Source organism: Hemiscyllium ocellatum, chromosome 7, assembly GCF_020745735.1.
Source record: "Hemiscyllium ocellatum isolate sHemOce1 chromosome 7, sHemOce1.pat.X.cur, whole genome shotgun sequence".
Lineage (NCBI taxonomy): Eukaryota > Metazoa > Chordata > Chondrichthyes > Orectolobiformes > Hemiscylliidae > Hemiscyllium > Hemiscyllium ocellatum.
The window spans coordinates 84375956-84394534 of record NC_083407.1 but is presented as its reverse complement, the minus strand read 5'-3'; the positions used below and the strand labels follow the sequence as shown (position 1 = coordinate 84394534).

General features: G+C 38.8%; 1 protein-coding gene across 10 annotated transcripts in view; it reads left to right on the top strand.

Annotated features, from left to right (window-relative positions):
* The window catches only part of LOC132817169 (serine/threonine-protein phosphatase 6 regulatory ankyrin repeat subunit B-like), a 224617-nt gene that overhangs the window by 142260 nt on the left and 63778 nt on the right, over nt 1-18579 (top strand). For 7 of the 10 annotated variants that reach the window (XM_060827396.1, XM_060827397.1, XM_060827393.1 and 4 more), the window contains 3 exons: nt 9242-9268; nt 10748-10819; nt 10940-11141. In XM_060827396.1, the coding sequence (XP_060683379.1) occupies nt 9242-9268; nt 10748-10819; nt 10940-11141 (301 nt within the window). The remainder of the gene's footprint in view (nt 1-9241; nt 9269-10747; nt 10820-10939; nt 11142-18579) is intronic. The other 3 variants (XM_060827392.1, XM_060827402.1, XM_060827401.1) reach the window with 1 other exon arrangement.

The following is an 18579-nucleotide window of genomic DNA, read 5'->3' as shown; positions in this document are numbered from 1 at the left end:
CCCATAACCTTAAACTGTGACCCTGGTTCTGGACTCCCCTGATTCAGTGTGAATCCCTCCCTGTGTGGATGTGCAGGCCTAGTTACCTGTTAACGGCCGCATATAGGTTGAGGACAGTGAGATGCGGGTAGGAGGTTGTCACTATATAACGCCATTGTGAATTTGGTAAGAGCTGTTTTGGTAGTGTTGTATGCTAAAAGCGTGGAACTCACTTTGGAGGGATTCAAGTGCGATGTTCAGGAAAAGATGGTACAGATTTGGCTCATGTCAACATATTAAAGGGCAATATAAAGGAAGGAGGTTAGGAATGGGACAGTAGTTTGCAAGGAGTTTAGGGTTGTTGTTTGACGGGGTGTACTGACAAAATTAGGAACTTGGGAACAGGAATAGACAAAATTAGCTTGTTACATCTTTCAACATGCAGTGAGACAGTGTATCAAAATTCCAAAACCTACCTTTGTCCCTTCACCTTTACACATTTGGTGAACAAAAATCTTGTCAAGTCTGTTTTAAACTTAATAGATCTTGCATGAAATATGTTTGTGAATGAGAATTCCAAACGTTTCCCACACTTTGAATGAAGAAGTTTTCCTAATTACACAATGTTTTATACAATGCCGTCTAATCCTGGACTTTCCAACTGGACAAAATGGTGTCTTTCAATCTACCCCCATCTATTCTACTTAAAATCTTGAAAAAAAAATCAACTCTAACCCTTGTAAAGTCCAGGGAATGCAATCCAGATCAGGATTATGGACCTGGATTTTTCTCTGTGGGGTGACTTTGGGAGTCCTTTAAAAAGGGCAGGCAGGTCCTGGTTGTGGGATTCTCAACCCCGTTCCTGATTTTCAGGTATGCTTTTTAAGAGTGGGGATTGGTGTGGATAGCAAGAATCCCTGACTGATTCCATTTTGAGGATGGTTGTGCCCTAGTCCTCTTCAATTTTCTTCGAGTCAGATCTGCTTTTAAAGAATTGGTGGTTCATGGCAGCTCAAAGCTGTAATGAACGATAATTTGTTTGCAGAAACCTTTTTGAAAGGTAAATTCAAATTTTTCTTCAAATTTTAGACTATTTCCTTGCCCCCACCTCTTATGCCTACCCCAAGCTAAACATTCCCATTCACGTGTACTGAATAAAAGTATAGAAACTAAGGTGACAATGTTTTCAAAATAAAAACTTTTAAAAGGTTTTTACTTGTTGATTTCTAATGTTTTTAAAACTTTTTCCATAAGTCAATATCAATCATCTAGATTCTTTGTAGTATCAATAGAGTACCAGCTCTTGAAGTTCTTAACCTTGAGTAAGTAAACATTGTGAAAAGTAAAGCAGAAGAGGAGTCCATAGAATGCTTTTGGAATAGTTTCTTGTGGCAGCATGTTCTAGAGCTGATCTGGAAGCGTGCTCCATCAGACCTGGTTTTTCTCAAGAATGAACTAGTAGCCTCTTAGTGAAACAGTTAGGTGACAATAGTCATAGTATGATTGGAATTTAGAGAGTGGGTAAAAAGGTTGCCCTGGGAGAATGAATAGTTGCTAATGTGAACCATTTGCTGATGGTGGATTGTTTGTGGTAGCAGCCAATGTGATGACACCGTCTAGTGGATGGGGGTTGGGTAAGGACATGCGAAAAGATGCTCAGGCCATAAAATTATTGAACTCCATATTGAATGCAGAAGGTTGCAGGGTTCCTAAGTGGAAAATGAGATGTTGTTCTTCCAATTTGCCCTGAGTTTTGTACTGGAGCACTGCAACAGCCCCAAGACAGATGTTAGCCAGGAATCACCGGTGGTGTGTTGAAATGGCAGGCAATGAGAAGCACAGGGCCAATTTTACAGACAGAATGCAATGTTCTGCACAGCAGTTGGCCTGTCTGTGCTTCACCTCTCCAATGTAGAGAAAATGCATTGTAAGCAGCTAATGCAGTAGACTAGATAAAGTGAAATTGCTGTTTCAGCTGGAAGGTGGGTCTGCAGTCTTGGATAGTGAGGAGAGAGAAAGTAAATGGCAGGTATTAACAGCTTTTGCAATTGCGTAGGGTGATGCCGTAGTTTGTGGGGGAATGTTAACAGTGGAGGAACTGGACCAAGGTGCCCTGGAAGGAACAGTCTGTGTGGAAGGCTCACCATGGAGGGTAAGGGAATCGGCAATTCTCAGGTAAGGGCATGCTTGACTGGCAAGTGGGAGCCTTTCATAAGTGAGATAATGAGAATTCAGAGGCAGTATGATCCTCTTAGAGTGAAGGGCAAGGCTGGTAGGAGTTAAGGAACACTAAGTAGAGATATTGAGGCTCTGGTCAAGAAGGAGGAGTGCAGACAGGTGTAAACAACTGGGATCAAGTGAATCCTTTGAGAAGTAATAGGGAGAGTAGAAATACGCTTGAGAGAAATCAAGAGGGCATAAAGAGGACATGAGAGCTTTGGCAGATAAGGTTAAGGAGAATTCAAAGTATATTAAGGGCAAAAGAGTAACTAGGGAGAGAATAGGGCCCCATAAAGACCAATGTAGCTGTCTATATGTGAAACCACAAGAGATGAGTGAGATACTAAACAAATATTTTGCTTCTGTCTTTACTGTGGAGAAAGACATGGAAGCTGGGGAACTTGGGAAATACATAGTGATGCCTTGAAAAGGATCCACATTACGAAGAGGAGATGCGAGAGTTCTTAAAACGCATAAAGTTAGATAAATCCCAGGGCCTGATCAGGTGAATCCCTGGACATTGTGGGAAGCTAGTTAAGATATTGCACAGCTCCTAGCAGAAATATTCTTATCATCGACAGCCACAGGTGAGGTGATGGAAGACGTTAATGTGCCATTATTTAAGAAAGGCTGCAAGGAAAAGTGAAGAAACTGTAGACCAGTGAGCCTGATGTCAGTGGTGGGTAAGTTGTTGGAGGGGTTTCTGAGAGACAGGATTTGCATGCATTTGGAGAGGCAAGGGATAGTCAGCATGGTTTTGTGGGTGGGAAATCACGAATCAAACTTGTTTGTGTTTTTTGAAGAGGTGATCAAAAAGATAGATGAAGGCAAAGTGGTAGATGTTGTCTACAGGGACTTTAGCAAGGCCTTTGACAAGATTCTGCATGGTTGACTGGTAAGGTTAATACCTGTGGGATCCAGGGAGAATAGTCAATTGGATACAAAATTGACTTAAAGTTAGGAGACGGAAGTGATAGTCGAGGTTTGTTGTTTGGACTGGAAGCCCATAACCAGCAATGTGCCGCAAGGATCGGGCCTGGGTCCTCTGTTTGGCATTTATATAAAACAATTTGGGTGAGACCATAGGAAGCATGGTTAGTAAGTTTGCAGATGACACCAAAATATAGTGGATGGTGAAGAAGGTATGTAATAGTACAATGAAATCTTAATCAGCTGAGTCAATGGGCTAAGGAGTGGCAGATGGAGTTTAAATTAGGTTTTTATGGGGTGTTACATTTTGATAAGACAAACCAGGGCAGGACTTGCCCAGTGAATGATAGAGCCTGGGGAAGTTGTTGAACAGAGAGACTTAAGGGTTCAGATACATAGTTCCTTGAAAGTGACGTCTCGGGTAGGCTGTGCTGAAGGTGGTGTTTGGCATGCTTGCTATCACTGGTCAGAACGTTGAGTATGAGAGTTGGGATATCATGTTGTGGTTGTACAAGGCATTATTGATGCCACATTTGGAGTACGACATACAATTCTGGTCACCCAGCTATAGGTAGGATTTTATTAAACTAGAAAAGGTACAGAAAAATTTACAAATATGTTACCAAAACTGGAGGGTTTGAATTATGAGAAGGTGCTGGATAGGTTGGGATTTCTTTCCCTGGAGTGAAGGAGTCTGAAGGTTGACTTTACAGATGTTTATAAAAATCATGAGAAGCATAGGTGAGGTGAATAGCCAAGGTTTTTTCCTCAAAGGAAATAACGGCACAGTATTCGATCGTATTCCTAACTTATGCAGTGTGAAAGGAGTTTGGAAAGGCAGGAGTTCAATTACTTCAGAATAGCCAGTGTTTGACTGACTGTTATACCAATAAACAAATGTGTTCAGTACAGATTATTTTCTGCTCAGTGTTAACCTGCAGGGTAACAAAGGTGCAGGATTTCATGATAATGCCATTGAGTGCCAAGAGGATACAGTTAGATTATGTCGAGTTGCAAATTATCATTGTCTTGTATATGGACTTGAATATTGTTTACCACTTGTTTGTCCCAGCCTAATTATTGCCTCAGTTTTGTTGCATGTAGAATTGACTCTTTCAGTATCTGAGGAGTTGTGGGTTGCACTAAACATTATACAATCATTAGCTAAACTGTGAGAAGAGAATGGTGGATAAACCACAAGTGACAAAAATATAGTTTAGAAAAAAAGTCGTCGAAGGAAGACCTGGAAAATGTGCACAATCTGTTGAAGCTTGTATGGCATAAATTATCAAGAAAGCATAGTGTGCACTGAGTTTCATACACAGTGAGATAAAATGCAAACAAAAGTATTATGAATCTTTGTTAAACATAAGTTGAATCTTAATGTGTTCAATTTTGGACACTACATATTGGAAGTATGTCGAGTGTTCAAGAGGGTACAGAAATTATTTGAGAGGATTTTTCTAAGAATGGCAGGCTTTAGTTGTATGTTCAGAATCATTAGTCTGGACAGAGCAAATGGTGAATTTGCCCCTAACAGAAAAGGGGATTGAGTACTAAAGGACACCAATTTAAGTTGAATAATAAAATAATTGACAGTGACATGTGGAAAAGCTTTTATGCGCTTTGTGGTTACAATCTTGAATATACCACCTGAACATAATTTTGGTAAATTTTAATTGTGGCTTTCAAAAAGAAATCAATACCACATGGAGAGAAAAATTATAGGGCTGCTAAGAAAAAAATGGAAATTACATGAAATAGTTGCTCTTTCAGTTAGTGTGGACACAAAGGGCCAGATGCACTTTGTTTAGTAAAAATTGCATTTTATTGTGTGCGACTGAGGTAATCTTAGCCTTTGATGTGAAGCCCACTCAGTGTTAACATGTACGTATTGATTTCAATGCTGCTTCCAAGTTTTATGTTCAACTTCAAGAAGGGTTTTCAGGCCAATTTGATTACAGCTAACAGATACTGCCTCAGGCAAAAGGTTTTCGAGTTTCTAAAAATAAACACTTTGTACAATGAAGAGACAGTGGCCAGTTCTCCCAGCTCAGCTTTCCTCTGGTTTAATTTGGGTTTTTTGGCAGTCTGACTATTCATTGAAAACAGTCAGTGAGGCTGCTGATCCAAGAAACAGCTACCTGAAAGAAGCAGGTCCGTGTTGATCCCTCTCTCTGATTTCTCACCTGTAAGACCCTGTGTTTGATTTTACCTTTTTATGCCAAAGGGTATTTGTGGGGATTGTTGTAAGTATTTGGAACAGCATCGTTAACAGTATTCTGTTCTCTTTTATCTGTGTTTCATTTATTAATCTTGTAAATAAATTCTGTTTTGTTTAAAACTACATGATTTGACCAATTGCATCCTTCCTGGAATATCCGCGTTACACCTGCTTAAAACGACTACTGAAGTTAGGATCTGGGCTCCTTTCTTGAAATGTTTTGAAGGGGTCTGGCTTGGCCCATAACAATGGGGGTAAAGATTTTACGCTCTGACAGAACGTGTCAAATGGTATTTCTGACAATTCTGTAGTGTAGTTCATAATCCAGTCCATAAATGCTCTGATTTAGAATATAACACTTCTGGGAATTAAAGTTTTAATTAAAGATAAATGGAGTTGTCTAGGTGAGAGACTGGTCAACGCAACTCTGATGTAAGTGCACTTCAGAAAAGCCAGGTAATCGGCTTACCCAGTAAGGATGGAGTTAACGGTGCGAACACTGAAGCAGTATATGACCTGTGATTGTTGTAGAGCTGGATGCTTTCCACTTAATTCAAGAAAATATTTACATATGTATGGTTCCCAGATGAAAAGAGTTGACCAGCTAGTGGGTTCACTGGTAACCAAAATTCTGGCAAAGGATGCATAAACTCCACAAGCAATTTAAAAAGAAATTATATTGGTTTGCTTAGATTTTTGCTAAGAACATCCAAAAGTGTGCCAGATTGTCTTAGGAATGGGTCATGTATGAATAAAGTTCTTTTTATCTAGATGTTTGCTCAAGAAAAGCAGGCAATTGTGATGATGTAAACTCCATCTCACTGGATTGAGTGAGCCAATAGGAAATGACCATTAGTCAAGTTTGCACTTGAAGTAGAAAAAGTGCAAACATTATCACTTAGTCCACCCAGTTTTTGTATGCTGAAACTTCACAAGGGCAAAAGAAGCTGAAAGATTTTTCCAGCCAGCAGTTAAAGGAAGAAAGCTACACTATCCTCAGACAGTTGGATAGCAGTCAGCAGACTTAGTTTAAAAGCTGTGAGAAGACAGATGACTTATATCAGTTGGGAACCAGAACAAAGAGTAGAGGTAGCACGAAATATTGAAATATTAAAAATAGAGTGTAGCTTACCTTAACTTTCCAAAAAATAACTGAAACGCTGAAGAGAATTAAAGTAAATGCCTTATGGCATATCTTGGATTAGTCAGTACAGAAATTAATGATTTTTTTGTGTAAGAGAATGCTTTGAAATAAAAGGTAGAACTATATTCATTCTTACTGTGAAATCTAATGACAATTCTGGAAAAAGATCATTCAATATTGAAATCAATGTAAATGGTCCCCACAAACTGTATTACAAGTCATTCTCTGATTATCCAGGGCCTTAATTGGAGCCAGTTTACAGTATTGAATTCAACTATGTTTAAGCTCAAAAACGAACTATAAATCTTGGAAGGGATGTGTGCAATTTTGCTCATCTTATGCTTGGACTTTTCAGGTTAACTAATGAGTAATTGCCCAAATTTGAATGGTATATTCTTGAGTTCAGGTCATTGAAAGGCCTTTTAAAAAAGATGTTTGAAGTGCTAAAGGAATTCCATTTGGTAGATCCAGGAAAACTGAAACTTGGAGTTTTCAAGATTGAAATCAGTAACTTTTTGATTGGGTGAAGGCATAGTGATGTACATAAATAGAATTGAGGTATGGTTCAGTCATGAGCTAATTACATGGCGAATAATCTGGAATTAATGAGTAGGCTACTTCTATTTCTGTCTTCGTATGGTACCTGGCTGATCTTGAAAATAATCTTAACTGAAAACGGAAATATATTTCTCCAAATATAATTCTTTATTCCAATTCTATCGAGATAAATGGAAAATGATGCATTTGGGTAGGACAAATAAGGCAAGGGTGTACTTGATGAAGAGTAGGACGCTCGAGCATTAAGGGTCAAAGAGATCTTGGTGCGCATGTACACCAGTCCTTAATGTATCACGGTAGGTGAATGCAGTGGTTAAGAAGGCATTTGATATACTTGCCTTTAATTGTCTAGGCACAGAATTTAAGAACAGGGAAATGATGTTGGAGCTGTATAAAATGTTGGTTAAGTCAAACCAAGAGTTTTGTGTGCAGTTCAGGAATCCACCTTATAGGAAGGATGTGAAAGCATTATGGAGGGTGCAGAGGAGATTTACCAGGATGTTGCCTGGGCTGAAGAGTTCCAGTTATGAAGAGAGATGGGAAGGATTGGTGGTGTTATCCTCAAAACAAACTAGATTGAGAAGGGACATGACTGAGAAGCATAAAATTGAGTTTATTCAGGGTAGACAGGAAGAAATTTTTCTTCTTGATTTGAGGGATATGAAACTGGGTGCAGAGATTTAAAGTAAAAGACAGGAGGTTTACAAGACATGAGGAAAAACATTCACCCAGAGTGGGGTGGCAATGTAGAACTTGCTACCTTTTTAAGGGTGGGCGAGGCAGAAACCCTCAACGTTTCAGAACTCTTTAGATAGTCATTCACCATGCCACAGCATACAAGGCTTTGTGCAAAGATCTGGAAAATAAGATTAGAATAGTTGATTGTTTTTTGACCAGAGTGGATATATTGGCTGAAGGGTCATTTTCTATGCCTAATATCTCTGATTCTAATAATTTTATCCACTTTTCACGTTTGAAAATTGACACTGATTGTTGAACTTAGTTGGTTTTACATTATAACATTTGGTACTGTTCTAATTTAGTTGGAGGTTGCACTAGCCTAACTCTAATGCAGTAGTCATATGATTTAAAGATGTGACGAGCAATTTGAGGAAGAATTGTTATTGTATATTTAAATAACATTTTTCAAAATAATTCATGGGTTTATGTAAGGACACAGACAGCCAAATCAAATCGACTTCACTATCCTCGTAACGTTAAAATGTTTAATGACCCTCAAAATTGATTTCTAACCAGACTTCTTGAATAGCCAGTACCAGATTTTGTGAATAGCCAATATCAGACACCAGTTTTATAACTTCAACAAAAGATTTAATTTATTAAATTACAGTGTAGTCAGTTCTGATACAACACGACATTCTGCTCCTGTGCGATCCCGTGTTAGAAGGCAATCGTGTAATAGCATCGCCATTTCAACAAATGGGGTCAGAATTGTGTTGTAGCCAGTCCAGTTAATTTCTTGATGGTCTAAATTCTTCAGTCATGTTAATGCCAATCTGAGTTGAAGAAACACGCGTTATAACAGAACCAACTGCACCTTCAGCAGAGCAAAGCTAAACTGTAAGGTAATCTAGTAAATGTGTATGATTCAAATCCAAACTTCTGTTTCTCCAAATCCTCAGAAATGTGGTTGACTTTTAATTGTCATTAGGAAAAGCCTTGCAAGCCACTCAGTTCAAGGGTAATTGGGAATGCATAACAAGTTGCCTTGCAAGCATCACCCACATCCCATGAAAGAATAAATTAGCCAAGCCTGTCACTTGAAATTGTTTGCATGGTTCATGTGCATTGGTTGGATAAATTTACACAGGCTAGTGTTCCTATTCATTTTAGAGAACATACAAAGATGGTTGTAATCTCAAGGTTAATTCGATTTCCGAAGACCAGTTATGTAATTACTGTTCGCTCTTGTTAATCATCTTTCAGCAGAAGTAGTAGGACTAATGTAAACTCCATTTAGTTTAATATCAAAAATAAGACCGACCTGGAAATCTTTTGCTTTGCTTTTTTAAAAAAGATCCTATCTGAAAGTGCTAATTAAAGTCAATGACTTGCAGAGGTAATATTTTTATTGTTCAAACTGATTAGCTGAAATTCATTTCCATACTGTCATTGTCACTTTTTAATGTATGTTACCACATTTTAACATTTACTTTTTTAATTAGATTGCCAGCAAAAACTCCTTGGAGTTTGTAAGTAATTGTTAAGTGACTGCATGATGCTTTTACTCTTTTTCATGAGAATGAATTTAATCATTCGTGGAACATCTTCTATGCAGTTTTCATGCAGTTCACAATGCATGCTGTGATTTTCTGCTGCATTAAGTTACTAAACCTCAAATTTCATAAGTATTTTGAGTGTAATCCCTTAATTTTCTTTTTCTCTTGAAGAATAGTGTAGACAAAACTGCAATAACTAAACAGATTTTCAGCATTCCCAGAGATGTTTTTGTTACATGTAATTCTGACACCAAGACAATAATATTATATATAGAATTATTGTAATTTGGTGAATAAAGAATAGGCATTGGTGGTAAATTTAACACAGTGCTTCACTACTTACAAATTTTAAAAAGCACCAATTGGAGATGGTCTACAATGTTGTAACTGCAACTCATGCACTCTGAACATGGCTGCCTGCAGTGTGAAAAAATACATTATTTGTAGCAGGATAAGTGAACTAGTTCCAGAAAATGTTGAATGTACTTCTTTAAACGATACCATTAGGTCTTTTATACAAAAAAACAAAATATGACATTTACAAATGTTGGTGCAATTTAGTTCCGATAAAATTGACAGTAATGTCTGTTACAAATACGTATTTACAATTAAAGCTTATTCCAAAAAAAAAATGAGATTCATGTCTTGGACAGTTCTTTCTTAAATCTGAATGTATATCTGTTTTTTTAATGTATACTTCCAACAAGAATTTTCCAAAAATGTTACTTTGATACTCTCTATCCTCCTCTGCAATATTGGTGATATTATCACAGGTCATTTTTTTATGATTTGGAGGTGCCAGATTTGAACTGGGTGTGCCAAGTTAAAAATCACACAACACCAGGTTATAGTCCAGAAGGTTTATTTGGAAGCAGTAGCTATCGGAGTGCTGCTCCTTCATCAGGTGGTTGTGCATTTTCTTATTGCATTCGTTTAGATTTGTTTCCATAACATGTTCAAATATCCGTAGATTCTGTTTGAACAGTAGAAGCACTACCTTAAATGTTTGATTGGACATGCTCAACTTCCTAAGAAACTTGGTGGCAGCAATCAAGTGACCTGCAATTTCAAGATTTTTTTCCCATGTCTGCATTGACAATTTTTCTGCTTTTTAGATTATCTAATTAAACTGAGCTTCCAAATTTCTATTGTTTTGCATGATTATATATTTCTGGGTTTAAATTAACTATTAAGTTTTCTCTTGGCATTAATATTGATGTATTAGTGATGTGAGCAAATAATTTACATGGGGAATTTCACGAGCATATGAAGAACTGTAATTTTTAAATGCTATTTTTAGTTGAGTTCAGCAATCTGTATGCCCTTGCAGGAATGTCAACTGTCTGTTTTTATGTAATGCCTTTATTGTGTTTGAATCTTAAAAAAAAATCCAAAATGTGTGTTTTATTGGTGTGGTAGTTTGTTTTAACAAGAGCATTTTTTATTTTACAGCTTATAGAGGCTACTGGACACAATTTTGATGACTCTGATTCAGCAGCTCCAAAGAGCCCTTTGCATTTGGCTGTAAGTTTATTATTGTGATTTTGTGGACATTGTAAAACATGGGTGTTCAGTATGATATATTACTCCACTTGAAAATTGTTCAATTATGTTTTTCTCTGCTTTGATTTATTTTTTTCTTAGGCCTACAACGGTCATCACCAAGCACTTGAAGTACTTACTCATTCCATTATTGATCTTGATGTAAAAGACGCAAATGGACGGACAGCCTTAGATTTATCTTCCTTCAGAGGTCACACTGAATGTGTGGAAGCCCTTATTAACCAAGGTGCTTCTATCTTAGTGAAAGACAATGTGGCTAAGAGAACCCCACTTCATGCAGCAGGTACATCTGATAACTTGTAGCCTCTGCCATCTTCGCTGCTTGCTTTCTAACCTATTTTTGTGTCATCCAGAAACTTGACTCCTCCAAGCCATTAATATATATTGTAAATAATTGTGACCCCAGCATTGAGCCCTGTGGCACTCTACTACTTACAGGCTGCCATCTTGAAAATAACCCCTTATCCCAACTCTTCTTCTATTAGCTGGCTGATTCTCTATCTGACCAACACTTTTCTTAGCTAAGAGAAGATATAGCTCTGCTGGAGAAAGAACATCACAGAACAGTGGTAATTTATAATTTTGGATAGATTCTGGAATTTAGCTTCGTCATCTTTCAGTGACATCGAGAAACTTTGTAAGATCTCTTCTCAGAAAATGTAAATATAGGTGATATCCATAGTTTGTTAAACGCAACAGACTTTTCAGTCTGTTCTTATTCCACACTTTCTTTGGAGTATGAGCTGCTCGTAACCGAAATTATACCAGATTTCATAATTACAGATGTTATCCTTTTGAGTGAAAGCACCAGTTTAATTGCAGTTTTAGGCAGTTAACTCATGTTTAATGAGACTTGGGCTGAAAATCACTTTTGGAACTTCATACTTAATATGATTTGGAGACGCCAGTGTTGGACTGGGGTGTGCAAAGTTAAAAATTACACAACACCAGGTTATAGTCCAACAGGCTTATTTGGAAGCACCAGCTTTCAGAGCGCTGTTCCTTCTTCAGGTAATTGTGGAGAATAAGATTCTAAGACACACAATTTATAGCAAAAGTTTGCAGTGTGATGTAACTGAAATTATATATTGAAAAAGAACTGGATTGTTTAAGTCTCTCATCTTTTAGAATGACCATGTTGGGGGGATCCAAGATGGCGGTACCCAGCAAGTCTGAGTCTATAGTGCTCTTCCCAAGACTTGGGCAAAGTGGGTCACCCACCCCCACCACACTCACCAAATCATTCATAATAGCTGTTAACTTTAAATAGCTGCTTAGTATTACATTTAAATAATCTAACATTTAGTGAAAAATGACCAAAGGGAAAGGAGCACGCAGCTCTCAACAAGCAGGACCCCCTCCCCCCCCCTTCTCCCTCTTCAGCTGCAGCAGAGGCGTCCACAGCCGCCCCGGGGGACTTACCGACGGTAACAAGCCTTGTGGAGATGATCACCAAGCTGGACGCGAAGATCGATGCCTTTATCGAGGAGTCCCGACATCGCTGGGAATCACTCTTGGCTGCGCTGCAGAAGCACGGCCGAGACATCCAGGAACTCGAGCGCCGAGTCGGAGGGGCGGAGTTAAAGGCCGCAACCTCCGAAACTGCAGCTCAATCGGCCGTGGATCAGGTCCGGGCTATCGAGCAGCGAGTCCGGACCTTAGAAAATCATATTGACAACCTCGATAATCCTGGAGCAGTGGCTGCCATGGCTTTTAAATCTGCATGCTGGATTAGGCCAGGTAAGGGTGGAATGGGCCTACCGGGTCGCAATACGTGGGCCCGGCTCAAACCAGCGCCCCCGCCCGGTCCTCTTCCAGCTGCAGAGCTATAGGGAGAGGCAGATGCTCCTGGAAGCCTCAAGAAATCTTGGAAAAGATCCCCAAGCCATGATCTATAAAGGATCCAAGATCATGCTATTCCAGGACTTTTCCCCAGCTCTGGTCCGAAAGAGGAAGGCATTCGATGAGGTGAAGAAGCGTTTAAGGGACTTAAATACTCAGTACTCCTTACGTTATCCAGCGACGCTACGCTTTAACCACGAAGAATCCATATATAACTTCGGATCACCAGAGAAGGCTAAGGAATTCTTGGACTCTCTTAAATAAACTGTAAGACATAGTGGATGTTGGTTTGCCTTTCCCTCTACTTTGGTTTACATCCCCCCACCTTTTTTGTTTCTCTTTTTTCTTACCTTATTGTTTAATATTATCATGGGGGCGGGGAGAGGGATTTGAGTTTCTACCCCCCCCCCCCCGCGTGGGTTTGTTTTCTTTTATTACTTTATGTATATATGTGGGTATGTATGTATATACATGTTGGGGCATTTGGTTAATGTTGGTGGGGGGACGTGGTTACCTTATTCTATTTTACTTCTGTCTTTAGGAGCGAGGTTGTTTTTCCCCTGTTATTTTGTATTATTATATTTAATTATTACTTTGCTGAGATTGTAATTTTATAGTTATATATTTATATAGGGTATTAACATTCCCAAATATATTCAGGTGTGGGTGGGGGTAGGGTGCTCACTGTTAACTCTAGCTTTGTATTATATTTGAATTCTTCTCATTTTATTGAGGAGCACCTGGGTCAAGGGTGGGGCATTGGTTGGGAGAGGATAAGATGGACTTTTGGAGAGGAAGTGACGCTCCCTGGGAACAAGGGGGAAAATCTCCATTTAGGTACGTTTTATATTTTTTTTATTTAGAAAAAGTTTTTTATTATATTGTTTTGAGTGTATTAGAGAGCCTTTATTTTTGTAAATTTTATATGCTCCATGCTCGGGATGTTCCAGACAGGGTTTCCCCTCCCGAGGGGTCTCGGATCTGCCCAGATGATTATGGTTGATCAGTCGGTTGGACAGTCACCTGGAATGTCAGGGGGAGTAATTCGCCAGTTAAAAGGAAGAAAATATTATCAAATCTTAAGAAAGAAAGAGTTGATATAGCTCTCCTACAGGAGACACACCTGTCGGATAAAGAACACTTAAAATTACGGCAGGGTGGATTTGATCAGGCCTTTTTTTTCTTCTTTTAGCTCAAAAAGCAGGGGAGTTGTTCTTGTTCGGAAGAATTTCCCTTTCAAAATTCTAAATCCGATAAAAGACGAATCTGGACGATATATTTTGATTAAAACCCTCGTAAATGGAGAGGAATATGGGATTCTAAATTTGTACTGCCCCCCGGCACACCCCTTTAAATTTATAACGGAAGCTTTTTCAAAATTGATGGCCTTTGGTGCCCGTCATACAATTATAGGGGGAGACTTTAATTGTATTATGGATCCGGAAATAGGTAGGATTCCCAAGAGTGCTGCTGGAGTATCTCCCAGATCTAGACAACTGGTGGATCTGAATAAAGAATTAGGATTGGTAGATGTATGGAGATGTCTCCATCCACAGGGTAGAGATTTTTCTTTCTACTCTAATCCACATAAATGTCATACAAGAATTGATATGTTTTTTGCCCCATCGATTTTTTAAAATTCCATATCATCCTGTAAAATAGGTACTATAGCAATTTCTGACCACGCCGCTGTATATATGGAAACTAAGGCAAGGAACAATGGGACATCCGCTCGGCATTGGCGTATGGACCCCTTCCTGATAAAAGATAGTAAATTTGTAAAGTACTTCTCCCAAGAATTTAAAACTTTTTTAGAAATTAATTCAGGTACGGCTAGCAACCCATCAATGATGTGGGAGACCATCAAAGCTTATGCACGAGGTTTGATCATCTCCTACTCAGCGACCCAGAAAAAACTGAAGGGAGAGTAACAGCGCCTGCTCGAAGCACGTTTGAAAGCAGCTGAAACAGCATACGCTGATAGACCTTCTATTATAAAATTGCAGAGGATTACGGCTCTTAGGACAGCTCTAAACACTACGCTTACTCAAACGGCTAAGAGGGAAATATTATTTGCAAAACAAAGGTTATATGAATATGGCGACAAACCAGGTAGATACTTAGCATTTCTTGCAAAGAAGAAGAAGGCCCCTCAGACTATTACGTCTATCAAGGAAAGTACAGGTACTCTGACTCATGATCATAAAAAGATTAACGCGATCTTTAGAGAATTTTATTCTGAGTTATATAAATCGCAGGATTGTGAAGATAGGACTAGGAGGATGCAGTCATTTTTAAAAAATTTGACCTTTCTGGGCTTGACTCAAGAACAGGTATTGGTCCTAAATGCTCCTCTAACAGTCCAAGAAATACTTGATGCAACTAGGCAACTCCAGAGCGGAAAGGCACCGGGACCAGATGGTTTTCAAGCTGAATTCTATAAAGAATTTACAGAAATATTGGCTGATCCACTTATGGACATGTATAACTATGCATATAGTCAGGGCTGTCTCCCGCCTTCGCTGAAAGAGGCAAATATCTTTCTTATCCTTAAAAAAGGAAAAGATCCAGAAGACTGTACATCATATAGACCAATATCCTTGCTAAATGTAGATTTTAAAATCCTCTCTAAAATGTTAGCACTAAGACTAGAAAGGGTACTGCCATATATTATAAAGGAGGATCAGATGGGATTTATTAAGGGCCGTAGATCATCCAATAATATTAGAAGGGTTTTGAACATGATCCAAGCCTGTTATCAGGGAAAGATACCAGGAGTAGTAGTCTCATTAGACGCGGAAAAGGCATTCGATAGGGTTGAATGGTCATATTTGTTTTACACATTGGAAAGGTTTGACATTGGACAGGTGTTTACCAAATGGGTCTCAACATTGTATAGTGATCCCAAAGCAGTTGTGGTTACCAATGGATTAGGTTCGGATAGCTTCAGTGTGGGTAGGGGCTGCCATCAAGGATGTCCTCTCTTGCCATTATTATTTACGCTAATAATTGAACCACTAGCAGAAGCTATACGGACTGATCCTAATATAACGGCCCCGAGGATTGGTACAGGTAAACATAAAATTACCCTTTATGCAGATGATGTTCTTTTATTCCTCAATAATCCTCTGATGTCCGTACCTCGTCTAATTCAAGTTATTAAAACATTTAGTACATTCTCAGGCTATAAAATTAATTTTTCAAAATCGGAGGCTATGCCAATGGGTGGTTTGGTTATGACACCCCACTTAGTGGACGGATCCCTTTTTCCCTTTCGTTGGTCCCTGGAGGGTTTCTTATATTTAGGTAATTTTATTACTCCAGTATTTGGTCAGTTGTATAAGGCGAATTTTGTGCAATTACTGGAAAGGATAAGGCAGGACCTCCAGCGATGGGGAGACCTTCCAATTTCCTTGTTGGGTAGAATAGCACTAATTTAAAATGAATGTTCTGCCCCGTCTCCTATATCCTATGAGAATGCTCCCGGTGATGCTGCTAAGGATGGCCCTACGTAAATTATATGGCTGGCTGGGTTCCTTTATTTGGAATCATAGACGGCCCCTCATTAAGCTGAAGAAGCTACAGCTTCCACAGGCAAGGGGAGGACTGGACTTCCCAGATTTCAGGAAATATCAGTTAGGTTCCCTACTAAGTTACATAGCTGATTGGGTCTTGTCTGACCCACAATCAATCTGGCTGGACATCGAGGCGCCTCAAGTAAAATACCCACTTATTAACCTCTTATTTTCAGACAAGAGGAAAATCATTACAGATCACTGTAAAAACCCCATAATACTAAACACAATTAAGGCCTGGGATATAATGCGGCAAAATGAGGGTAATTTACATAAAACATCCCCCTATGCACCGATAGTAGGGGCATGGGGATTCCAACTGGGGTTTACAGATGCCACTTTTAAACTCTGGAGATCCAGGGGTATCTCATGTTTAGGGGACCTATTTAAAGATGGGGTCCTGATGTCTTTTGAACAGCTGCGTCAGAAATTCGGATTACCCAATGGAGACCCCTTTCGATACTTCCAAATTCAAGATTATATACAGAAAGTCTTTTTAAATCAGATAGAGAATGTAATGTCCTACGACCAGTGGGGGTATCCTCCGTCAGTACTATTTATCATTTACTACATGATGAAGTATCGGGAGATATGGACAATCTGCTTAAAACATGGGATCAAGATTTGGGACTAGAAATCTCTATAGACATGTGGAATGATATTTGGGAAAATGCTAGAAGAATTACTATCTGTAACAGAACCCAGGCTATCCAGCTGAAGATACTTCATAGGGCCCATATAGCACCGGCTCGATTGGCAAAATTTAAGGCAGGAGCATCTCCAATGTGTCCCAAATGCAAAATAGAGGTGGGCACTCTTGTACATTGCCTATGGACTTGTCATAAGATCTGTAGATATTGGATTAAAGTAGCAAGTACCCTGACAGAAATTTTAGGAACAGAAATTAAACTGGACCCTGTATCTCTCCTTTTGGGCTTTTCGAACTTTTCCTCCCTGGATACGCACGGGAAGAGACTATTTTCTATTCTCTCTTTCTGTGCAAGGAAAAATATTTTGGTGAACTGGGTGGCTGAGGGCCCCCCTGGACTTTCAAATTGGCACAGATTAATTATGGAATGTATTCCCCTTAACTTCCTGACAAATATGGTGCACCGAAAGACTGAATTATTTTATAAAATATGGCAGCCCTTTTTGAATTACATAAATGCAGATATTTCGGCCATCCTAACAAGGGCTTTTATTTAATGAAGATCACAAACCTGGCTGCTCCGGGGCCCCTTAGGAGAGGAATCCCGCACGAATACGGGTTTTATTACATTTGATGTTATTACATTCCGAGCATGTAAGAGACTTAAGTATGCACTCTGGTTAGTTATAGGTTAGATTAGTAGACAGTTGAGTTTTTTTTTATTTTGGTAATTTTTTTTCCTTTGTTAAATTTTGACTATTGTATATTTGATTTAATTGTACATCAATGTTTGTATTTGAGAGTTTTGTTTATTTTTGTAAACTTGTAAAAATGTTAAATTTCTAATAAAAATACCTTAATAAAAAGAATGACCATGTTGGTTTCAGTTCTTTCATATGTAAATCACAAAACTTTTTTTTAAAAGTTATATTCTTAAGTGCACTTTAACAATTAGTGTCATGTCGGCCCAGATAAGGTATTGAAGGTGCGAGTTTCCCTGTGTGAGGCTATCTGTGCCACAATGGTCAGACTTATTCTAATCTTTAAAAAAAAAACAGATTTACAGAATCTGGATTCATGTAGTTTTTGAGCAAAGTAAAATGTAATTCTGCAAGTTAAGTCTGTGTGTGGGAGTGTACGAGAGAAGGTGAGAGTGTGTATGGTGCAATGGAGTCTCCTGTAATTTGACGTGAACTCAAGGTCCCGGTTGAGGCCATCCCCTGGCTACCGAACTTGGCTGTCAGCCTTTGCTCGGCCACTTTTCGTTGTTGCCTGTCCCGAAGTTCGCCTTGGAGGATGGTCACCCGAAGGCCTGAGGTCGAATGTCCCAGACACGCACACATCTAAGTTTGTGGGGTGAATTTGTACTTGCTCAAAAACTGCATGAATCCATGTAAGATTCTGTAAATCTGTTTTTTTTTAAAAATTAGAATAGGTCTGACCATTGTGGCCCAGACAGCCTCGCACCTTCAATAGCTTATCTGGGCCAACATAACACTAATTGTTAAAGTGCACTTGAGAATGTAACTTTTTAAAAATTTTGCGATTTACATATGAAAGAACTTAAACCAGCATGTCATTCTGAAAGATGAGAGACTTAACAAACAATCCAGGTCTTTTTCAATATATAATTTTAGTTACATCACACTATAAAC